The 25,090-nt window shown below is 49.1% G+C and overlaps 1 protein-coding gene across 1 annotated transcript in view; it reads left to right on the plus strand.

Annotated features, from left to right (window-relative positions):
* The first annotated feature begins 1,655 nt into the window (after positions 1-1,655).
* The window catches only part of PARD6G (par-6 family cell polarity regulator gamma), a 91,875-nt gene continuing 68,440 nt past the window's right edge, over positions 1,656-25,090 (plus strand). Inside the window, exon 1 of the mRNA XM_058691715.1 lies at positions 1,656-1,936. Within this exon, the coding sequence (XP_058547698.1) occupies positions 1,865-1,936 (72 nt within the window). The 5' untranslated portion in view covers positions 1,656-1,864. The remainder of the gene's footprint in view (positions 1,937-25,090) is intronic.

Consider the following 25,090-nt stretch of genomic DNA (forward strand, 5'->3'; position numbering starts at 1 on the left):
TAGAAGTAAGTGAATTCAAGAAACACAGTACGTTATAAAAGCTAAACATTGAGAACATCTTGAATATCCAATAATGCAATGATTAAAAATTATGTCTATAGGGGCGCCTGGAAGGCTCAGTTGGTTAAGCATCTGAATCTTGATTTCGGCTCAGGTATTATCTCCCAGTTTATGGGATCGAGCCCCACTTCGGGCTCTGTGTTGGCAGCACTGAGCTTGCTTGGGATTCTCTCTCTCCCCCTCGCTCTGTCCCTCCCCTGCTCGAGCTCTCTCTCTCTCTCTCAAAAGAAATAAACATTTTTTAAAAATTATGTCTATGTTTATATACGCAGCTCTTAAAAACCTTATTTAAGAACATTTAATGAATGTGTTTCTTACATAACATGAGGTGAAAAAAAAGGTTGCAAAACTGGTTAAACAGCATGATCACAATTTTATAAAATATATAAATATATATTCAGAAAAAAACCCATAAATAATATATACCAAAAGGTTAATAGAATTGATTGCTGACCAGTATAATTGTAGGTGACCGTATTTTTTTTCTTTCAATTCTTTGTATTCTCCAGATTTCTTTTATAGTAATTTATAGTAATTTCATAATTGCATAACTTATAAACTACGATTATTTATGGTATACCATAATATAATAATATTTAACCTTACTTGTCCCGTCTTCTTAGCTCCATCACAAATTCCTGAAGGATGAGGATTTTGGTTTCCCGCTTCCAGAGGGAAGCTTCCAGCTCCTCTTCCAGAGCCCTCTAGAAAATAAGTACACAGTGACGGTGCTAACAACCGATTCCGTCTTTCTCCTAAGATACCCTTTTTTCCACTGGCCTTACGGAAGACTTCCTTTCCATCGGATAGGCCTAGAGGTGCTTCTGACCCTCTCCTTGCTTCTACCTGTGCTAAGTACGCCTTAGGAGTTTGCCTCCTTGCAGAACTTTCGCCTGGACCCATCTACTACCTGGCAGCTAGTACCGACAGGTGTGGCCCGAGGGAGTCAGTCAAGCCTCCACTGGTTCGCGCATCACCCAAGAAAATGACAAAAACCAACCCAAATCAGCCCCTTTCCCTGGCCGCCCAGTGGAGGTAAACAGAATCATGGTGGAGGGGAGATGAGGGAGAAGTTGCGGGCGCCCAGGTGGGAGTGAGGCGCCCCGAGCTGGTCCAAGCTTCTTTTCCCTGCCTCCGGTCGCTGCCACCTCCCGCGGAGCAGCGGCTTTGGGGCTGGCCGCGGGGGCAGGTTCTCGGGGCGCCGGGCGGGACCAGGTTCCTCCGGACTCGTGGGGCGGGTCCTCGGGGAATGGGGCGGGGATTGGGGGGCGGGCCCTCGGGGCACGGGGCGGCACTAGGGTCCTTGAGAGTCGTGGGGCGGGTCTTCGGGGCGCGGGGTGGACACGGGGGGGCGGGTCCTCGCGGCGCGTGGCGGGTCGTGGGTCCTCGGGACTCGCGGAACGGGCCCTCGGAGGCGGGTCCTCTGGGCGCGGGTGAGACTGGGGCCCCCGGAGCTTTGGGGGCGGGCCCTGGGTGGGCGTGGGGTGGGGGGGAGTTGGCGGCTCCACGGGAAGCGGGGCGGGCCCTCGGGGCTCGCGGGGCGGAGATTGGGGGCGGGTCCTCGGGGCGGCGCGCGCCGGCGTCCCCCCGCTCCTCCCGCGCGCGGCCCCTGGAGTCCCGAGGCGCGCGGCCAGCCCAGCTCCGGCCGCCGCACTGAGAGCGGCGGGGCGGCCGAGCGCGCGCGGGCCGGGGCCGGGGCCGGGGCCGGGGCCGGGGCCGGGGCGGGGGGCGCCGCCCCCAGCGTCCTCTGCAGCCCCGGGAGCGAGGAGCCGAGGCGAGGACGAGGCTGAGTGGGGCCGGAACCATGAACCGGAGCTTCCACAAGTCTCAGACCCTGCGCTTCTACGACTGCAGCGCCGTGGAAGTCAAGAGCAAGGTAAGCCGGGCCCCCCTGCGAATGAATGGGCGCCCCCGGGGGGACTGGACGCTGCGGGAGGTACCGGGGCAGGCGACAACTTTGGAGTGCGGGGGTCCAGCCGCCTTTCCCGCCGCTGCAAGGACACAAAGCCCGGCCGCCCGGCGGGTGCAGCTGGAGCACGGCGGTAGGAGGGCCGCGCGGGCTCCGGACCCCCGCGGGAGCGGCTCTTTTGTTCCACGAGCGGGAGGCGACCCGGCGCGCCACACGGTGGAGGGGCGGCGTTTCCGGGGCGACCCGGGGGCTGCTCGGAGTGGGGTCGTGGGGGGGGGAGGTGCTGGGGGGCCCGGGCCGGGGGAGGGCCTGGCCGCGCCGCCTCCTTCGCTGCGGAGGAGGCTCGGGTCTAGCGAGGGGAGAGCGGCAGCGGGCCGGGACCACCCCCCACCCCCCACCCCCCGCCCCTGGCCCAGGCTCTCTGGGCGCGCCCGGCCGGTGGCCCCTCCCGCTGTCCGCGCCCCGGCCCGAGCGTGCCCCAACTTGAGAGCTGCTGTGCGCGTTCGGGTAATTGGCTGATAGGATCTGGCGCTTCTGCCCTCTGCGGGGGCGGCTCATTCGCGGCTGACGCTTTTGTCTGCGAGGGTCCTGTTGCAGTTGCTCAGGGTCCCGGAGGAGGGGGCTCCTCGGGTCCTAAGCAGCCGCCGCCTGGGGGTTGGCCCTCTCGCCCTTCCTCCACGCCTCCCCCGTCCTGTAAAGCGAGGCGGAGCAGCTTGACCGGTGGGAGAGGGGCAGGGCCAGAGGGTGGGCTCGGACCCCCATCTCCACACGCACTTGGGCGCCGGGCGTTCGTGTCTAAGGAGCCGAGTCCAGTGCCCCCACTGTCCAGGCCGCCCCTGCCCGCCAAGGGCGGAGGGGGTCCTTTGGTAAAGGGTTTACAGGGCGTCCGCCGAGGATGGGGGGCGGCTTCTCCGCAGTGAGCCAATGGAGTTTCGGGATTTCGTTTTCATCTTGAGGAGACAGTCTTTTTATGAACCCCTCACTTCTGTTAAGGTCGCACCCTTCCCCCGAATGCTAACTCTGTGACCCTCGCCCGGAACTCATCCCCTCTTTAGCCCAGGAGTGCCCCCAGCCTCCCAAATCAAGTGTGCCCGCTGCGGGTTGTGTGAGAGAAGAACCCACAGGCATGAGTGGGAGCTCCAAACAGTTGTGGGTTTCTTTAACTGGGTGGAGACAGCTGATTGGAGCTCCTGGACCACTACCATAGGCATTGAGCACATGTAGTGGTTCCTTTTTTTTTTTTTTTTTTTTTTTTTAACTTTTTATTTTGAGATTATTTTGGATTCACAGGCAGTTGTGGGAGAGAATACAGACTCCCAAGAAGGTCACTTGTAGTGGCACAGTGTCTTATCCAGGACCTGGTCATGTACCTCTGCTGTGTGCACGTCCCTGGGATTACCAGCAAGCACAGACAAGCCACAGAACACTTCCATCAAGGGTCCCTCCGGCTGCCCTTTTAGGGTGTTTGATTTCAGGTGTAAACTGACTAACACTAAATGCTTTTGCTAAATCACACGAGCCACATTTCTCATGCTCAGTAGCCATGTGCGCCTCACAGCTGCCTGATGACAAGCACAGCTCCAGAGGACCGATCTAGAAGGACAGATCTGGAGGAGAGGCCCTCACCAGGCCTTATCACACAGTTCTGGACTGCTGGTACAGGGCAGGCTACTGGGGGCCTGCCTTTGCCTCTCCTCCAGGACAGGAGTGAGAGGCTGTGGGGGTTCTGGCTGCCCAGCCAGCTGTGTCAGACTGCCCTACCCCTTCTAGCTCCCCAGTTGCTGGCCCGTGTTCCAAGCTTGGGTTCAGGCTCAGATGCAGTGCATGTTCCCCTGGTGGTGAGTGGCAGAGCTGGAGTTTGGGTTGGATTTGGGAGCACCCCTGAAAGGGCCACACCAACCTGGGTGCAGGGAGTGCCTGCTGAGCTGGCTGTTGGACACACACACGTTCCATTTTGGATGACGGGGCTTGCCTTCTTGTCTGTCCAGAGAGTACACCTGGCTCTTCCTTCCGCGTACACCCTCCCACTGCCCCCCTTAATGGTTAATACTTGATACCATGGCGCCCATCTCCGCAGGGAGCCTTTACTCCAGCTGCTCTTGTCAAAATACAGGAAGCAAAACTTGATGACAATGATGTCTTTATTCAGGTTAAACGTAGCGCCATAGCATCTCGGTTTGCGTGTGGGGAAAATGGTGCCGGGGCCTGAGTCCAGCTAGGTCTGCTACGTACTTCTCTTTTGAACTTTCAGGAAAGTCATTTAAACTTTCAGAGCCTTGGTTATTTCATCTGTAAAATGGGCATTGTTCCTGTTCTGCTTACTTCCCAGGACAAGAATGAGGTAATGAATGTGAAAGCACTTTGAAGACTTGAGGAGTTCCTGCAGTTGTAAATGTCAGTTCCTGCAGTTCAGAATATTGGGTCTGAAATCGTGTGGCATTTCAGGATATTGGGTCTGAAATTCACCTCTCACCCTCTCAGAATTTTGGGCCATGTGCTACAGCTAGTCAATTCCCGAAGCCTTGACCTGGTGGCTCTCCCCCATCACAAACATTTCCACATACTTGTGATTGATCTGTTCCTCCCCAAACCAACAGAATGTACTTCCTACTCCCCAGCCCTGGGAGTGGGACTGCCTTTTTGTCACTTGCTTTGACTTTTGCCTCTCCTCCTATGAGACCTGCAGTATGGAGGGAGGAACTGTGCACAGGTCTGGGGGAGCATGTTCAGGCCCAAGGAAGCACATCTTGGAGCCTCGTAGGGGTAGCAAGAAGGCCAGTGTCTAGGGGAGGTGTCTGCAAGGGGCAGAGGAGTTAAAGGATGTCTGAAGGAGCACAGTCACCCTCTGTCAGCAGTGTGCTCCCCCCGCACAAGCCCCTACCTTCTAGTTGAAGACCCTGGTGCTAAAGGAGGCCCGTCATTGTCCAGATACCCAGTCCCAGTCGGGCCTCATTCACATTCTCTTAACCTGGTGGCCTGTCTGCCATGGTTATGTAGCTTTCCCCCACCTGAAGTGCTCTCTGAGAATCCACCCTGTGCACCAGCCCTCTCCTACAAAGCCCATCCGATGCCTTCACCGGGCCAAGCCCCCTCCAACTCCTGACCCCTTCTCATCTTATGGCCCTTGTCACAGTGTGGCACAAGGCGGCTGTTCACAACAGAGACCAAAGACTGTGTTTACAACTCAGGGGCATGTCATGTCCATTGTGTTTGGCGGAGATTCACTGCTAAGGGTTTTAATCCAGTGTTTGCTGCTTTGTTTAAATCATGTTGGAGATGGGGCGCCTGGGTGGCTCAGTCGGTTAAGCGTCCGACTTCAGCTCAGGTCACGATCTTGCAGTCTGTGAGTTCGAGCCCCGCATCGGGCTCTGGGCTGATGGCTCAGAGCCTGGAGCCTGCTTCCGATTCTGTGTCTCCCTCTCTCTCTGCCCCTCCCCCATTCATGCTCTGTCTCTCTCTGTCTCAAAAATAAATAAACGTTAAAAAAATTTTTTTTTAAACAAATAAAAAATTTTTTAAAAAATCATGTTGGAGGCTTTTCTGGATTGTAAACAAATATGTTGTCATTATAGAAAATTTAAAAACTATCAGGCACAAAATGGGATCAGTCTCCCATCCAGAAATGACCACTGTTCAGTGTTGCCGTGTGTCTTCTTGACCCTTTATAAGCATATGTAGCATCTTTATGCTACAGAATCAGGATCATATTTTACAGGCATGTTATTCTATAGCCTGCTTTCCCCCATCAGTTTAACAGTGTATTTTCTCGTGTCATTAGAACTTCCTTAAAAACATTCTTAAAACATATTTTAAAATTACTACTTAGTATTTATTTTATGTGTAAACCATAATTAATTTAACCAGTATCCTATTTGGGTCATTTCCAGTTGTTTTCTGTAATAAACAATGCCGTGAATAACATTTATATTTAAAGTCTAAATAAACATTACCTACAGAGTATGTATAGATATGCTACATAAAAGGTATAAAGAACTGCTGATTTATTAAGTCTTATTGTTTCTTCAGGAAGATTCCTAGAGTGCAGCTGTTATGTTAAAAATATGCACATTTATAAGACTTTGAATATATATATATGTATATATTGCTAAATTTTCTTGCAGAAAGTCTCTTCTGCAGATTTATATACTGTTTCACATCTGCCCATCCATCTCTGTCACCCCTCCCTCCCTCTAGCACTGGTATTTCCTCTTTTCTTTCTTTCTTTCTTTCTTTCTTTCTTTCTTTCTTTCTTTCTTTCTTTCTTTTAGTTGATTTATTTATTTTGAGAGAGAGAGAGAGCACGAGTGGGAGAGGGAGACAGAGAGCTGAAATCCAGAGTTGGATACTTAGCCGACTAAGCCACCCAGGTGCCCCTGCCCCTAGCACTGGGCATTATTCTTTCCCAGGTAGATAAGTGGAACCCCATCCCATTGTTTTAATTGGTATCTTTGAATTATTGGTGAATTGACGGTTTTATATTTGTGGGCTATTTGTCTATTTTTAGCTGACTCTTTCTTTCCTACATGCTTTTTTTTTTTTCCCTGTTAGTCCTTATTTTTTATTGAATTATGGGAGCTGCTTGACAACAGATTTTCCCACCTGTGCTGAGGTAACAGTGTTTCGGCCCACATGTTCCCTGGTCCCCAGACCTTATCTCTGGCTGAGGTTGTTGGCTGCCTGGTGCTGCAGGAACATGTCTTTCCATCTGGTGGGCTGGGGGCTGGGCCAGGCCCTCCCCATGGGGTGATTGGGCACTTGCCTGCAGCGAGCCAGTTAAGAACTGCCTGACACAGTTTGACTCACCTGTGTGTGTCAGCTACACCCTTTTAAGATTCCAGCTTTGTATGTGTGCACGTCTGTGTTCAAACAGGTTCGGTGACTTGATGTGGGAAGCTGCATCTGGAGGAGACTCTCACCAGGAACCCAGGTAGCAAATGTCAGTCTAGTGGGTGCCAGTGGTGTCCATGCCAACCTTTTGTGGGTCTCAGAGCCCTGTGAACTCTCCCAGAGGGTACTCCAACTAGTCAGGAGTTCGAGCCTTTTTCTAGGACCCATGGCATTTCAGATGGAGGGTTCTCCCAGTTTCAGGGAAGGAGTGTCAAGAATTGGAAGGTGCAGCTATTCAGGGTATCAGAAGCTCAAAGGTTTCTGGGTCATGTTTAAAATCAGTGAAAAAGGAGAGGCACCCCGACCCTTTCCCATGAAGGTGCCTCCCGGACCTTTAGAGGCAAGCAAGGAATGAGCTAGGAACGATGGCAGCAGAAGCCACCATGACGGTAGTCATTTAACAAGGGAGCATCAAGAGTTAGTGTAAGACTTGTTCAGCTGGCTAAGTACGTGTTTACTGGCTCACCACTTCCTCTTGGCAAATCTCTAGTCTTCTGTGAACCTGGGGAGTGATGGGAGATACTGTGAGCCTTTTTAGACCCTGCAGCTTTCCTCTGAAGCTACCCCTGGACACAGTAGGGCTATACAGATGGTCCAGGCTGGACACTCCCCTCTGTGTACAGGGTGCACTCAGAAGTATTTCTTCAAATTTGTTTAACTGCAGATACACACGCCAGACACTGTTCTAAATACACAGCAATTGCAAATAATAGTTCCTTAAGTCCCATCACAGCCCTGCAAGATGGGTTCCATTATCACCACCAGTATATAAGAGAGAACACTGAGGCCCAGGGAGTTCCACGAAGCTGCCCAAGGTCAGAGACCCCCAGCAGTCTGGCTCCAGAGTGCATGCTCTTTGCCATGAACTGTCAGTGGCCACTGGGGGAAGAGGGCTCCTGATTTCTCTTCCTCTGACAAGCCCTGAAATCCAGGTCTGGGTATTGATGCAGGTGTTCTTAGCGTGCCCTGTGCAGAATGAGACAGACCCCCTTCGGCTGTCTGGATCTAGAGCTTGTAAGGGTAAGCTCTTGTGCTTTTGGGGCAAGAAGTTCTATTTTTCTTACATCACCATTACAGGTTCTTATGGGATGGTCTCAAGGGAAGTTTTCTACTCAGTAGTTGTTCTGGAAAGTCTGATTCCACAATGCGTTGATGTATTGTATTGTATTGTATTGTATTGTATTGTATTGTATTGTATTGTATTGTATTGTATTTACTGAGCAACCACTATGTGCCAAGCATAGGGCTCATGGTGGGCGTACAAAGATAGCTAAGACAAATGTCATCTCCTCCTTATAAAACTATGGTCCAGGGACGCCTGGGTGGCTCAGTAGGTTGAGCGTCCGACTTCGGCTCAGGTCATGATCTCACAGTTCGGGAGTTCGAGCCCTGCGTTGGGCTCTGTGCTGACAGCTCAGAGCCTGGAGCCTGCTTCAGATTCTGTCTCCCTCTCTCTCTGTTCCTCCCCCACTTGCACTCTGTCTCTCCCAAAAATAAAGATTAAAAAAGAAAGAAAGATAGAAAACTATGGTCCAATGAAGGTTTGGTCTGGCACGTGGGAAGATTAGGGTGGGGGTGGGGGTGGGGTGGAGGTCCTTCATTCTGATATCCCAAGTGTCACCAAATCACCACTTCCCATTTCCTTGAGCTCAGAGGCTTCTGGCACATCCCAGCTGGCCTGTCAGCCCAGCAAGACCAGTCATGGTGGTCAGCCTCCAGGAACCACCCGCCTGCTTTCTAGCAGCAGCAGAGTCAAAGTCTGCTATGGTTGCTTTGAGATAAGTCAGACCACCTTCTCCCTTCATTGCTTCCAGAAGCAGCTGGGCTCTGGCCTCCACTTTTCCTCATCTGGGGGCTCTCCTCTGCACTAGACCAGGAGGCCAGCTCTGAAAACTAGCTACATTTCTCAGTGATCTGCTCCAAGGAGAAACTCGGCATCTAAAGTGTGAAAAGCAGTGTTTTGCACACAGGAGGTGCCCAAAAAATGTTGGCTGAGTTGAATTCAGATAAGGAACAGCTGGATTTTCCTGTTGGCTACTAGTCCAGAAGTTGTTAGGATACTTTAGAAAAGAACTACTTTTTGAGGAAGGTGACCAAAACTTGGCTCACTGATGGGATTATTCTCCGGGCACCTCTGAGAGGAGCCTTGTCCCCTCCCTGCCAGTGCTGCAGGGGACAGCATGGACAGAAGCGGGGAGAGGATGAGCTAAACAGAAAAGAGAAACTTTGAGAGTTGAAAGGAAATTGTTTTAAAAGTCCATGTTGATATTTCTGCTGTGTTGGTGTCTGCTAATTTCCTTAGTGTTTGATCACAGGCCGAGAGCCCCAGGGGGTGCAGCCCGTGGGCCCCTTTTCAGAGCCAGCTCTGTGTGCGTCTCCAGGAGCCAAGCTCATAGCCCTTCCTTGCAAGCTCCATTGGCCCTACATGCTTCCTCCTCCGGAGCTGCCGCAGGCAGCCCCGAGTTACCTACAGGTAGGGGTAACAGGCCCAGGACACTCACTGTTACAGCTGTGACATCAGTTACCTTTGATGCCTTTTTTCCTGTCCCCTCATTTCAGTTCTTCCCAGGTTCTCAGGGTCCAGGGATGTGTGTCCCACACCCCATCACCCATCGCTCTATCTCCTCCCAAGGCCGTGTTCCTCATTGGGGCTCTGAGCAGATGCTCGCCATATCCCCAACCAGAGCACCTGCTCTGTATTTTGGGGTATGTGTGTTGCATTTTACTTGGGGGTAGAAAAAAAGCTTTTGCTGCTCACAGAGTTTGAAAACCACCCAGAGCCTCATGCATGGCCCAGCCTTGTTAAATTCTTGGTTTGTCTCCTCCCCCTGCTCCACAGGCTGACCTTCTTACAACCCGACCCCTTCCCACTCTTGCCCAGGCTTGAGGCTGCAATAGCTGCCTTTTCAGTTGGCTGTTCCGGACCTACTTAATGCGGCAGGCCCTCTCCTTGTGACACTAAAGTACACTAATCTCAGGCGTGCAGCTTAATGAAAGCTTGCATGCTTACACACCCAGGTGACCACTATGCAGATCACAATGTGGAACATTCCAGTATCCAGGAAGCTTCCCTCATACCCTGTCTAGTCAGCACCCACCCCCAGTGTAGCCACCATCAGGGGCGCGGTCACTAAAGATGAGTGTTCTGGTCCTCGGATGTGATGTAACGATACACTCCTGTGTCCATAGGGTATGTTGTGTGCATCAGTGGAGATTTTTTATGGGTGCCACGTGTTGTGCTTCTGCCTGTGTTGATGGTGCCCAGAGCCACGTGCATGTCCTTTGGTGGCTGTGTGCATGAGTGCCTCTTCAGTGCACTCGTGCTCTCCACTGGCCTTCGTGATACTGCTGTGCTCGGTGCGGTGGGACACTGAGCTGCCCTGGTGGTCCTGCTGAGTCTAACCCACCACGCAGTGCGACTGTTCTCAGCTCTGGCCCTGGACTAGACTGGATTTAGGGGAGTGGCTGCTGTGGGACGTCTGAGCATTTGAGAGTCCCAAAGGCCTTGAACCACAACTTATTAAGTGTGTGTTGATTAATAAATTAAAATAAATCAGGAAGAGATTCTTTGTCGCAGAATTTATGTTTCCACCGCTGACGGGTGAAGGGACTCTGATACTTCTCCATGTGATTCTGTGGTTCCTTTCCTTCAGTCCACACCAGCTTCCATGGGCCCCTCTGGTGGACCTGGCGTTGTGCAAGAAGCTGAGATCCTGGACGAACAAGGATGGGCCTGCGGGCTGCTCGACAGGTCACAGGGCATCTCATGCGTTGAGTGAGATGCGTTGTCTCCTTTTTGAATAGTGTCTGATCTTCATGTGTAGAATGAAAACCCCACAAGCAGCCTCAGCTTGGTGGGCTGTGGACACCTGTGCAGGTCAGAGCTTTCAGCCACCTTCACCCTGGGAGGTTTGCTGTGTTACCCGGAAGCTCTCCCTGATACACACCTGTGGATGTCAACAGATCACAGTGCAGCCACCGGTGGGGCTTTGTCTGCTCCTCCGTAAAGTCCTGCCCAGTGAGCAGGTGTATCTGTTCTCCATGTTATCACATCGGTGTGCTTGCCGAAAGCTGGGTTAGGCATCAGTCTACCAGGCAGACCTCTCTTGGTATCTTTGCTTCTGAGACAAGGCGAGGACAGACAGGGCACCCCTTTTGGGGGACGTGTGCTTTGTGGAAGGACCCCAAGGTCCCTGGGTAAGGGCTGTGGAAGAGAGAATTGTGAGGGACAGCTGAGAAAGGTGCCATGCTGGAAGGATGTGGAGAATAAAGTAACATCCATATCCTGTTTTCCACGGCACGGGGGCCTGAGCCACTGGCTCCCCACCCACAAGTCCTGACCTGACTTCCCCTGTTGTCCTGAGATAATGATGGGGTGTTGCTATGGGACAAAACAAACTTCTGTGCCTGTAGGATGTTCCCTCATGTGGGGCCACAGGTGGCCCCAGCCTCAGGCCCATCAGCAGCTGTCCCAGGGGCACAGGCCCAAACCTCATAGGAATATACTCCTGTTGACGGCAGGTGAGGCAGGGGCTCTGCTTCTCTGGGCAGATGTTGGCAGCACCGTCAGGGAGACACTCCCGGGTGAAACAGCGTGTTGAGGAACACCCTTCGCTGTTCACAAGGTGCGGTGAGCTGCCCTGGGTTCCCCCTCACCATGCTTGGAGGCACCTGTCCCATCCCCCATCTCCCAGGGGCGTGGCCCCATTGCCAGTCTGTCAGTGGTGCCTCTTCCCAGCCAAGGTGGCCGAGGACTCTCGTCATGGCATTGCCAGAGATGAGCACGTGGCCATGAGAGTGGCCAAGGCTGTGCCGTTGAGGGTACCGTGCATGTCCCCTCAACTGGGTTTCTGGGAGGCACACAGTCTCTGGGCCCCCTCCCTGCACCAGGAGCCTGGCCAGCCTGGTGGGGGCATCTGCTGCTCAGGTCACATCACCTGGAGAGTCTAGGTGGCTATGACCCTCTCTGTTCAGTTGTGGCTTCCTTTCTTGAAGCATCAGCTGTGTGCTGTGTGCTGTGCTTTCTGCCAGGGCTCCCGCCAGGTCTTCGACATAGATGTTTTCCTCAAAGCTCGTGACACAGTGTGCATGAACTGTGGTGGGAAGCACCCTTGGGGCTTGACCAACCTATTAAGTCAACTAAGCAAGGCCCAGGTATAAGTGGCAAAAACAGATCCTAAACCCTCAGTTGCTTCCCATCTGTTTCACGTTGTTTCCTGATTCTACCTGCTGGAAAATAGACAACAGCTACCTGCCTGGATGTGGTCTGAAGTCACATCCTCTATCTCTCCACCTCCTCCCCCCGCCCCCAGCACCTCCTGGACCCTGGCTCAGGGCTGTACTGCTTCCTGTGTGTCCCTCACGGGTCCTGCGAAACCCCCTTTCCCAACAGCCCCATGAGCTCCAGCTTGTGCATCGTCTGTTTGGTGCAGGGATGAACCTGATCCCACTTCCTCCTCTGGTACCCCATGGGATCTTCGCAGCTGTGGTCAGAGTAGTTGGTGACCACCCCTGTCCCTGGCGCACTTGAAGTGCCACAAAGCGGATGCCCCTTGAATTGCATGGCTAAGGGTGCACAGTGCCCACTGGGCTCTGAGCCTCCACCTGGAGCTGCAGGGTTCGGGTCATGCTCATGAGCACAGCTTTTCTCATACAGAATTATAAGGAGGGTGTTTCATCTGAAACATGGACCTGAGAGATAAGTGCCAGCCAGGGATTGAAGGGACGGGGCTGAGGAAGGTGGCTCCTCAGGAACCGGGAAGGTGGCTCAGCTGAGGAAGGATGTATTGCTTTCAGTGGCCCACAGCATGTTTGGGTCTCTGAGAAGGGCTCCCCAGGATCAGCTGTGCGGGAACGCTGTGCACCTTCTCCAGGCAACCTGGCCAATAGCGGCCGTTGGCTGGGATCACACTCTCAGGACAGCCCATGTATTTGTATTTGAGTCTCACGAAAACCCTATGAAGAATATATTTTTGTCCCTTTTTTACAAAGGAGGAAATATGCTCAGGGAAGTTTAAATTATCCAGAGTCACACAGCCAGGAAAGGTGAGTTGGGAATATGAACCTGCAGAGCCTTGAACTTAATGACTCTGCCCTCCTGTCTGTTGTTGGACACCGTGGCCCAGATCTGGTGCCATCGCAACCCATCCCCCTCCCTGGAAACTGCCCCTTTTTTGTACATCGTGAGTTCATGTTGGGCTATGACTCTGCTTCCCTAGGGGGCCAGGGACCCAGGTCTCTGCCTGGGTGGCTCTCTGCTTCTGGTCCCAGAAAGGCAGGGTCAGATGGCCTCCACATCCTGCATGCTGTGGCCTAGGCAGACCTTCCAGTCGGCGGGCTCCCCCTCCCATAGCAGCCGGGGCAGCCCGGCTCTCTATCGTGCTGCTCCGCCTGCAAGAGCCCCTCCTCATCCACACACTCAGTGGTTCAGGCATCCCTTCCCACTTGGGGGTCTGCTCCCAGTGCCCGAGCTTCCACATGGGGTTCTCACCATGCCACTGGAGCTCTCTGGCTCTTTTCTGCATTCCCTCTGGTATTAGCCTCAGTTTCTCCGTTTACTGGGCTCATGACTAAGGGCAGGGATTGAGTCCTTCCAGGTCTCAGTGTCCTGGCCTTTAAAATGGGACTAGTGACACCTCTGGATTTCTGTTAGGATTAAAAAGAGCTTGCACACAAAGCGTGGCACTGATCATACCTCGTCTACCGTACTGGAAATCCCTGCCAGACAGAAACCATAGACCACGTTCCTAAATTTCTGTGTTCTCCACTCCCAGGCCCACCCTACACCTACATTTACCAGTGCCGGATCCCTGGATGCAGATGGCACGTGTGACCTGGAGAGTATGTGAGCAGAGGAGTGCATGCAACACCTGCAGCGCACACACACACACACTCACTGAGGTGACCCAGGTACACTGGGCTCTTGGTCCCCAGCAGCCTCACACAGGATGTGGTGCCTGTCTGAGCAGTTCTGCAGCTACTGGTGGCTGGGACGTCATTGCTCTGGATCAAGATGGGTGCATGGGCACAGGAAGGGGCCTTGCTCCGCTGCCGGCTCCACCCCGTCTGACTCACAGGTCTGTGGCCTGATTTTAAACTGCCCTAACATGCCAGCCCAGGAAGTCATCCCATGGTGGGGTCCCACATTCTGACAGATGCCACATGAGGATAATGACCCGTGCTTCCTGATCATTTCCAAAAGGGGGGGTCTTCCCACAGATTTCCACATGGCCTGCACGTGCATTCGTGCTCCTTGGCCCTGTCCCCAAATGGTCCAAGGTGTTGGCATTACCTTATGAAAGTATGCTGCTGAGATCTTTCACACCTGGGCTGCCTGGCTCCTTCAGTCTGTGCTGTAGGTGACCTGTTCCCATCCTCTCTTTACCTGAATATTTCCTTTCCTCAAACACAGAGTTTAAATCAGGGCCTGTGTCCTACAGTTTCTTTGTTTGCATTTCCCAGTTTGTAATTACACATTTGCATGTGTGATTACTGTCCAACATCAGGCTTTCAAACAGCCATCAACCCAATGAAGACGCTCAACACCAGCACGGGGCGCCACCCACGTCCGGCATTCAGCAAAATTTTGTTCAGTGAACGAATATGTAAACAGATACCAAAACCCAGCACATAGCAGTGACTAGCAAGATGGTTACTGGGATGTTTACAACCGTGCTTTTCACACTCGTGTGCACAGGAGTCACTGGGGGTCTAGTTAGAATTCAGGTTGTGACTCCCTAAGCCTGGGGCCTGAGTTGAAGGTCCCAGGTGACAGTGATGCTGCTCCTTCAAGGAACACACTTTGAGGAGTTTCTGAGCTGCGGATCCCTGGGCCCAGCCGCAGAGGTGCTGGCTTCCTGGCCTCAGGTGTGCCAGACGTGCACAGCTCCCTAGGCTCTTCTGTTCACAGCCCTGGGCTGGGCCTTGCTGCCTTGTTTGTGCTGCGCCCCAAGGATCACACTGGATTTGGCTTTGCATCGTTTTCTTTCACTGCCCACGTGGTAAAGGCTTCCTTGAGTCATTAAACCCACTAATACAGCGTGTATCTGTTGGCTTCATTATATTTCATCCTGGGGATGTACTTTGGTGAACTTTTACAGTTAACATTTTATACTGCTGTAAATATTTTTAAATGTTTATTTATTTTTGAGAGACAGAGTGCGAACAGGGAGAGAGAGAGGGAGAGACAGAGACAGAATCTGAAGTAGCTGTCAGCACAGAGCCCCAGTGGGGCTCGAACCCACGAGCCGTGAGATCATGAGCTGAGCCCAAGTCGGATGCCCAACCGACTGAGCCACCCAGGTGCCCCAAAACTACCGTATTTTGATGAACGTTTTCCTTGAAAATCTCTGTTTCTGATGACTTACCGCGATTGCTCTCACCTGAGAGGCCTGGAGGCGGGGTCTCACTGGGAGGTGTTCAGGGGGTGCGGTCTCAGAGCCTGGGTGGGCGGGACCCGAGCTGGAGGCGGGGCCTCGGCGGAGCCCTGCAGTGACGCCTCGGAGGGAGCGGGCCTGGGACGCTGGGCCGGGTGGTGCCCAGCGGGGTGGGGGAGGTTCCGGGAGCTGCAGCGATAACCAGGGTAAAGTGAGTGTGGCATTTTAGGTCTGGGTTTGTCGTGCGTGAAAGGACAGAGTAGCCCCCCTGGATGCCCCTCGGGAGTATCTTTTATCCAAGATAAGTAACATCTTACACTAGGAGTCCCGGGTGGGTCGGCCCCACGCCCCGGTTCCGTGCGTGTCCGAATGAGATTTAGTGGCTAGGACCCTCCTTGGCCCCTCAAGATTAGGGCAGCTTCAAGATAACTGAGAAGTCTAGCCCTGAAGAATTTTTTTTAAGTAAAATACTGCTCTGTGGTAGTTGTATTAATACAGTGACCAGGAGTAGAAGCGGCAGCGGCAGGAGGGAACCTGCTCTGTGCTGGAGCCTTCACCCGCACCCTTTCATAAAACCTGCAGGTGGGGCTGGAGCTCAGAGAGGATGGGGGGCTTGTCCCAAGTCCTCTAGTCCAGGGCAGGAGGGGCAGGGGCCAACCCATCCCGGACTTGGGGAAGAGACCCAGGTGGCCCTTGTGCCCTGATGGTCTGCACTCCTACATAACTCCCAGCAAATTGGAGAGCACATGTGGCCTCCTTGGCATGTTCTGGCCTTTTGCCCGTGGCACTTACCAACTTCTAACATATTCTATTACTTAGGCGCTCGTTATTTTTAGTTTGCTACCTGTCTTCCCTGCTGGAATTTAAGTTTCATAAGGACAGGCATTTTTTCTGTTTGGTTCACTCCCTTCCCCAGTGTGTAGAAGTGCCTGTTGCGTAGAACCACTCCACACATTTTCACTGGATGATAAAAGCAGGGGCCATACATTACACTAGTTATTCAGTAAATGTATTTTGTACGACTACTGTATGCCAGGATGGGGGGTGGGGCAGGGGATGAAATGGAGACCATATTTTTCTTTTACAACTGTAAAGACCAGCACAGGAAAATATTTGCTTGGTGAATAAGTTCCTATTTGGTATTTTGGAGGAGTGAGTTCAAATAAAAGACACATGTCCCTTAGTATGACACTTTTGGAGAAGTATCCTGGTGATTTGGTGGTTCTTGGGGTCGCTGTCTGGTGAAAGGAAGCAGTGAAAGCTAATGATGCTTCTCAGACGTACTTCTCTTTTAGAGTCAGTTCTGCCCAAGGAAGGGATATGAGCTGGGAAGCAGGTGGGACATGGCCGCAGAGGCTCTTGGGAGAGTGCGTCTGCCTGCAGCAAGTGTGTGGTGGGTGATGCATGGTCACTAGCGGAAGGCACAGCCTGGTGTCCGTGAACCAAGGGCTCCCACCCAGGTTTATCCAGAGCAGAGGGCATGTGGTCAGAGAAACTGACTACCCTTCCTTCCTGGGAAAGTAATTTGGAAACCAGGCCTTTCTTTAAGAAACAGCTTCAGGCAGCCCTTGGGTGTGATTGAGACCCCATGACCTTTCCTGCCTTTAAAACTGGCCGTTATCATTGAGCCATCTGAAGCAGGGTCACAACCTGATTACCACAGAGAGTGTGTTTTACGTGGCTAAAGACCCCTCGGTTTGCCTGTTTGCTCACCTGTTTGCAAATAGTCACTGGGACATTGTCTCCTCGGTTTTGACGGTGAAAACCTCACCCTTGTGTGGGGGGGGTGGAGGGGACTGGCATTTATCTTCAAATCTAACATACATGGGACAGGGCTGATGTGTGACATGGGACATGGTTTGTGACTTCATGCTTCTATCTCCTACTGCGTTCCTGTTTTGAGACTGTCAGTCAATGTCCACTTAATTAAAATTCTAGAATTTTATTTTAAAACCAGTTGACAGAAGTTTAATTCATTAATTCAACAAAAATTTGTGTGTCTACTGTATATTAGGGACTCTACTAGTCTAGAACAAGCAGACCCCATGCTCCTGGGCTCGCACTCTAGTGAGAGCTATGGCAATTTGCTGCCCTAACTCATATGGTAATTGCAAATTTGTAAAATAAATAAAGAACCAAATTTGTGGCTCCCTGAGGTTTGGGAGGTGCCTTAAAAGTGACCCAGTTACTAAGCAAATTTTAACTGGTAAAAACTCTACCTTAACACCTGGCTCCTGTGACCTTCCCTGGTGAGTCTGACGATACCCTGTCACGTCCCTGTCTGTGGGTACCTTACAAACCAGGAGCCAAGTGACTTAACCTTTCTCAGTTCAGGGGCATCTGAGAGTTAGAGATTCCTCCCTTACAAGACCATGAGCATCCAGAAAAAGAATGTTTTCAAAATATAGAAGATAAGTGGGGGAAAAAAAAAAAGCCCTCCAGAGTTGACCAGTGTGGATAGCATGCTACCATTTATTTAGAAAAGAAGGAATATAGATACAGTTCACATGTGCCTTCACATGCAGAAAACACCTTTTGAAGGGTGCATACAACTGAAATCACCAGCTCCAGTGGGGAAGGGGCAGGGTGGCTGGGAGACTTTTTACTGAATACCTTTTGACTTTTCAGCTGTGTGATTCTACCCCTATTCAAACCATAAAGAAAAACACACCAAACAGTGTGTAGTTCCAGTTTTGTTTTGTTTTGTTTTGTTTTTTAAGCATACATGTTGGAGAGGCCTCCACGAACATCCTGTCACACACTGCACAGATGTCTCAGTGCAATGTCCCTGCATGTGACCCTCATGAGCCAGCCCAGGTACTGAACTGACCCCAGAACTCTGGGCTCCACATGGCACCTCAACTGTCATACCAGATACTAGACCTCGATTTTCCTCTTTTCTAGGCCTGAGATTAAAAATGGTGTATGTGCATCTCCTGCCCCCACAAAACTGTTAGAAATACAAACGTGTGAGCTTTTAATCCTCAAGTGATAGAAACAGTGATTAATTGCCTCCCCGACAATCTTCGCAGCATGTGGGGACATCACGTGGGGTTTAAGCCCTGAGTTCCCTCTCTAGCTAGAAAGACACTGTGTGAAGCGGCCTAGATGAGAAGAAAGTGCTAGGTTTGATTTCCTTCTCTTCTCTTTGACTTTAGCCCTCACAGAGGGGATGACCTTGTGCCACCTTGTGCCAGAGCTGCTTCTTAATCATCAGAAATGTGCCATCTTAGGGGCACCTGGGGGGCTCAGTCGGTTAAGTGTCAGACTCTTGGGTTTCAGCTCAGGTCATGTTCTCACGCCTTTGTGAGTTCAAGTGCACTGAGAGTGCAGAGCCTACTTAGGGTTCTCTCTCTTTCCCTCTGTCTCTGCCTCTCCCCTGCTCACAGTCTCCTCTGTCTTCCTCTCTCTCTCTGAAAATAAATAAATAAACTTAAAAAACATTTTTTTAATGTGACATTTTAGAGTTTTTAAGTAAATGTTACCTGAGTGAGTATAAGAGGAAATCTGGGAACCATGTTTTCAGTGGTAGGAAGAATGGTTTTTTCGGTTAGCTTGGAGTGGCAGCAGCTTAGCGCTGCCCATGTAGAAAAGGATCACAGTCAAGAAATGGAGTCTTATTTCCAACGTGGAATCAAGGATTTGTGTGGCCTTGGGCAAATCTCTCACCTTCTCTGAGAACCCTCAGTGTGAACTCTTGGAAGGGCACTTCCCATGGGGAAGCTTAGGACTTAATTGTGTGCATGAAGACAGCTAACCCAAACAAGCCTTTTGTGCCCTGCAGTGTCCTACACAAAATAGATTTTTTTTTAAACATATGGGTAAGTGTAGAAAGACCTCATTATGTATCAAGAAAAAATTTTTTACATTTTTAATATTTTTAACCTGGAAAATAAGAAATAATCATGTTAGTGGTAACAGATTATCCTTGGAGTCACATGACATTGATTGATGAAAATAGATTTGTATTGCCAGAGCCTTGGGACTCCAGAAATATCATTCATATAAAGTTTTAGTTTCTGAATTGGACAAGAGGGACTGAGAGCCTTTTGCAGTTTGGGGCCAGGGTGGAGATGGGTGTGAGGGAAGGCAAGTTCTACCCTGCTCAGAGTGCCTGCCCTCTGTCCTTACCAGTTCAACACTGTGGACCAACTTGAACTGGAAAAGCTTGCCCTACCAGCTTGGACTAAGTCTCACGACCCAGCAGTAATGACAGGCCCGGGGGGGGGGGGGGGGGGCCAGGGGGAGTCCCTGGGGGGTTCCCTGAGTTCTTAAGTCTTTATCTTATAAATTGATGTGTGCTGACAACAGATGCTTGGACACTTGGTCCTTTAGCATTTCCTGTATGTCTAGAGCAAAAGCAGAGCCTCCATTGTATTTGGCCAGTGTCACTCTCTGGGGTTTCCAAGTTTCTGAATACAGCTTCCAATCAGTCTTCAGTCGGCTATTTTAGAAAATTATTCTTTGAGGTGAAACCTTTTTAAAAAATAACAGCTCTGTAAGCTATAATTCATGTGAAATAAAATTCACAACTTTAAAGTACACATTCAGTGGTTTTTAGTATATTCACAGACTTGTGCAATCATTACCACTACCTAATTTTAAAGTATTTTCTTCACCCCAAAAATAAACCTCCTACCTCTTAGCAGCCGTTCTCAATTCCTTCCTGTCCCCAGTCCCTGGTAACCACTAGTCTGTTTTCTCTGTGAATCTGCCTATTCCATACATTTCATACAAATACATCATACAGTACGTGGTCTTGTGTATCTGGCATCCTTCACTTAGCATGTTTTCAAGGTTCATCTTTGTTGTAGCATGTATCAATACTTCATTCTGGGGGACAACACAGGCCCGTTCCACTCACAAGAGCTTGGCACTATCCAGGGAAAGCCAGAGGCCCCACACACAGTGTTGCCACTTTGGACCTTAGTCTGCCTATGGGGTCAGTGTGCCTGATGGAGACCAAGTACACGCTGCCAGCAACTACAAATGTTGGAAGCAGGAAAATAAGCTGCCTCTGTAGTTGTCTCTTAATCAGAAGAAACAAATTACAAACAGGCAAAAGTATACTTTTCTGCCATTTACATATACCTCTGTAGTTATATTTAACAGTACTATTTATTCCAGTTAATATATAGTGGTCTTTTATTTCAGCCTCAAGGATAGCTTTAATATTTCTTGTAAGGCAGGCCTGCTGGTAACAGTTCTCCCAGTTTTTGTTTATTTTGGACTGTCTTGTTTCTCCTTCATTTTTTGAAGGATAGTTGTGCTGGATATAGAATTTTCAGTTGACATTGTGCCCCCAAACATGTTACCCCACAGCATTTTAGCCTCCGTGATTTCAGATAAGAAGTCAGTTATTCATATCATTGCAGATCTTTTATATAGGATGAATTGTTTTTCTTCTTTTAAGATTCTCTCTTTGGCTTTGGGTTTTACAGTTTGACTAGGATGCATCTAGTTGTGTATCTCATTGAGTTTATGTTAATTGTAGTTTGTTGAACTTTTGGATATGTAGTTAAATTCATTACATTTGGGAAGTTTATACACATTGTTTCTCCAAATATACTTTCTGCTTTTTTCTCTCTCCTGCTCTGGGACTTCCAGCTGTGTTTCTTTGGATGCATGGTAATACGCCACAGGTCTCTGAGGCTCTGCTCATTTTTCTTCATTCTTTTTTCTTTCTGCTGCTTAGACTATACAGTCTCAATTGACCTATCCTCGTATTTTCCGATTCTTTCTTTGACCACCTCTGATTTTCTGTTGAGTCCCTCTAGGACATTTTTACTGTAGTTATTATATTCTTCAACTCTAGAATCTCAATCTGGTTCTTTTTTTAAAAATGATTTCCAGGGCGCCTGGGTGGCTCAGTCAGTTGAGTGTCCGACTTCAGCTCAGGTCACGATCTCACGGTTCCTGGGTTCGAGCCCCACATCAGGCTCTGTGCTAACAGCTCGGAGCCTAAAACCTGCTTCGGATTCTGTGTCTCCCTCTCTCTCTGCCCCTCCCCCACTCACGCTCTATCTCCCTCTATCTCAAAAATAAGTAAACATTAAAAAAAATTTTTTTAATTTCCATCTCTTTGTTTTTATTCTGTGTTTGGTTAGACATTGCTTTCATGATTTCCTTCAGATCTTTAGACTTGGTTTCCTTCACTTGTTTGAACATAATTATAATAGCTGATCTAAAATCTTTGTCTCGTAAGTGCAGCATCTGGGCCCTTCATTGGCTGCTTATTTTCCTCTGCATGGAGGCCATTTTTTTTCTGTTTCTTGATATATCTCATAAATTTGCTGAAAACTAGACATTTTAATTTTTTTTAATGTTTATTTCTTTGCTGCTTTTTGTTTGTTTAGTGACTTTCCTGGACAAATTCTGTAAAGTGTATTATTTGTTATGTGCGACCACTGTTAACTTCATGGTCATCTGGTAATTGCACAGAGATTTCCTTACATGAGCTCAACCAGTAGGTCCCCCAGCCTCTGCTCGAGGCTCTATGTGTGTGTCAGTTCCAGCTGCTTACACTCCACTTTAGCCTTCACTTCCTGACTCACAGAATCCCAGGTCAACCAGATAGAGATTATATAGCCTTCTTGGGTCTCTCCTGATCACGCACACAGCACTGCATGTGTGTGTGGCCTGTGTTTGTAGGAATTTCAGAGCTTTTCCCAGCCTCCTGTGGGTATCTTATTCCCCTCCATTTCTTTCACTGGGGTAAAATACACATGACGTAAAATTTGCCACTTAACCATTTTACGCGTGCTGTTCAGTGTCACTAAGTACATTCACACGGTTGTGCAGCTGCCGCCCCCCCCCCCCACCTCCATATCCAGAACTCTTTTCGTCTTGTAAAACCAAAAGTCTGTCAGTTAAGCAATAACTTCCCAGTTCCTTGCAACTACCGCCTGCTTTCGGTCTCCATGATCTGATGGCTCCCGGGACCTCCTACACGTGGGACCACACGGCGTTCACCCTTCTGCTGCTGCCTCGTTTCACACAGCACGGTGCTCCAGCTTCGTGCCTGTTGCGGCAGGCGAAAGAACACCCTTCCGTTTTAAGGCTGAATGACACTCCGTTGTATGGATATATACCAGTTGTACTTAGGAGTTCTCTGTATATTCTGAGTATTATCCCTTTTTGCAGGCTGTTGTACTCTGTGGATAGTGTCTTCTGATGCACAAAAGGTAGTTTTCATTAAGTCCGATGTCTGTTTTTTCTTTTGTTACCTGTGCCTTTGGTGTCATATCCAGTAAATCACTACCAAACCCAGTGTCCTGAAGCTTTTGCACTATGTTTTTATTTAAGAATTCTATAGTTTCGGGTTTTACATTTAGGTCATTTATCCATTTTGAGTGACTTTTGGTAATGGTGTTGTTACATAAGAATCCAACTTCAGTATGATAAAAGCATTTTATTTAAATATATATATTAGCATGGGGTACTGACTTTATATTTTTACTTCCCTTTATATCAGATTAAACAAGTTTCCTCTAAATGCAGACACGATTCATTGGCATATAATTCTTGGTGTACTTACCAGAAATTGAAAAAGTGGTTCCAAGGATTGGGCAGTAAATCTTGCAAGTCCAGTGGTTTCCAAGACTTTGCTTTCAACAGCATTGAAAGTTGTCCTAATTGTCAGCTAATAGATTATTAAAAATATTGTTAATGATAGACCACTCTATGATTATTTATTTTTGGCACATTACTTGGTAAGAGTCACAGAGCTGAGGTCTGGCATGCCTTCTGAGCCCTCAGTCCCATCAACTTACATTCACAGGGAGGAGAAGGAGCAAAAGAGCCAATGTTACTCTGACCTCATTTAGCAAAAACACTCCTCATGAAAGATTTTTTAGGTGTTTACTTTGGATGGTTAATAATTATTTATGAAAATGTGTAACTCTGTTTCAATCATGATTTAATCATTGTAATGACTTAGGCTACAAACTTTTTACTGTAAAAAATCTATTTATTTTATGTTACTGTATAGTTTTGGTCCATAACCCAGACATTAAGGTCACCATCATAGCCAGTTTCTGAGCACACAGTTCACAGTATACAGTTTACATTCACACCGTTGTGCATACCGTCCAGTACTCTTTCCATCTTGCAAAATTAAAACTCCATACCACTGACACAAATATAGAAATATTCTCCACAAATAGAGCCTTGTGGCCATGTGAAAAAGAATGTTTAATTCAATTTATCTGATTTTCTTGCATAGAAGAGTGGTAGGGTACTCCAGCATAAATTATTATGATAAAATACTAGGCTTCAGTCCTCTTGGAGCAGTGTGATAGAAACAAGGGACCAAACAGAAAAAAAGCCCATGTGGAATTTCTGATTGTTACAAAAGAGTTGGTTATTCTATTTTAAAATGCATGATGGTAATATCATATCACTATGGCATTTAGCTTTCATTGACTGTATTTAAAAGATCATCTGATAAAATATTTATTTTTAAAAGAAATACTTACAGTATGCTGGAAATTATATCCCTTGCAACCATTTATTTTTGTTATGAAAAATTTAGATGCTAACTTAAAAATATGTTATCCTTTTTATAGTGGTAGTTTTTCAGAATTCCTTAGGAGGTATGTGACATTTGAAGACCACTGCATTAGTACATAGGGATCCCTATGCAAATGCCTGAACCAACTTTAAAGTTTTCTGGAGACCACCCTGAAATGCCGAGCCTCGCTATAGGAGTTTGTTCCCGCGGCAAGGCTCATGACAAGGTAGTGACAGCTGAGCGTCAGACACTCGCCTGCTGTCCCACATTCAAACCTGCAGAACTCCACAAAGGGAGGTGTCTGTTTGGGAGGCCGTCTCCTCAGTCCAGAACAGGTACAACTTCAAAGCTAAGTGCTCACTAAGGAAAGTTTTAAGAAAAACTGACATTATGGCACCTGCCCTAGGTTGGCAAGCAAGTTAGACAGCGGCCTCAATCCACCTTTTCCTCCTGTGCCCTGCTCACAGCCGTAACATTTCCCCTTAGAAGGACCCAGATCCACAGAGTAAAGCAACCCACAGAATGAGAGTGTTTCAAATTATATATTTGATCAGGGGAATGAGCCAGTTACAGAAAGACAAAAACGGATGATTCCACTCATATGAAGTACTTAGAGGAGTCATATTCATACAGACCGGCAGGTAGGTGGTGTCACCAGGGTCTGGGGGAGGGGCTGGGAGTCCGTGTTTAATGGGGACGGACTCAGTTGCACAAGATACGAAGACACATGGATGGGGACAGCTGCTCAGCAGTGTGAATGTATTACTGCCACTGAACTCTACACTTAAGCAATGGTGAAGATGGTAAACTTTAGGGGCACCTGGGTGGCTGAGTCCGTCAAGCATCTGACTTCGACTCAGGTCACGATCTCACGGTTTGTGAGGTGGAGCCCCACATCCAGCTCTGTGCTGGCAGCTCAGAGCCTGGAGTCTGCTTCGGATTCTGTGTCTCTCTTGTTGTCTGCCCTTCCCCTGCTTGCACTCTGTCTCTCTCTCTCTCTCAAAAATAAAAAAAATTTAAAAAAAATTTTTTTAATGGTAAACTTTATGTTATGTGTATTTTGCCATAATAAAAAAAATTAGGAAAAATGCTAATATGCCATTTCATACCTCTTTTTGCCAAACTTTGGGACTCATTCAACGTAAGAAGCATTGTTCACCATACTGCTGGATGGATTAACAAAGTCAGCCTCATTATCAAATACAAATCAGACTTGCTTTCTGTCAGGAAGCAGTCTGCATTCATTTTCATTTCCAATCCACACGTTAAGACGTATTTTGAAGAAGGGGCACCTGGGTGGCTCAGGTCATGATCCCAGGGTCCTGTTCGTGAGCCCCGTGTCGGGCT

This window comes from Neofelis nebulosa, chromosome 11, assembly GCF_028018385.1.
Source record: "Neofelis nebulosa isolate mNeoNeb1 chromosome 11, mNeoNeb1.pri, whole genome shotgun sequence".
Taxonomy (NCBI): domain Eukaryota; kingdom Metazoa; phylum Chordata; class Mammalia; order Carnivora; family Felidae; genus Neofelis; species Neofelis nebulosa.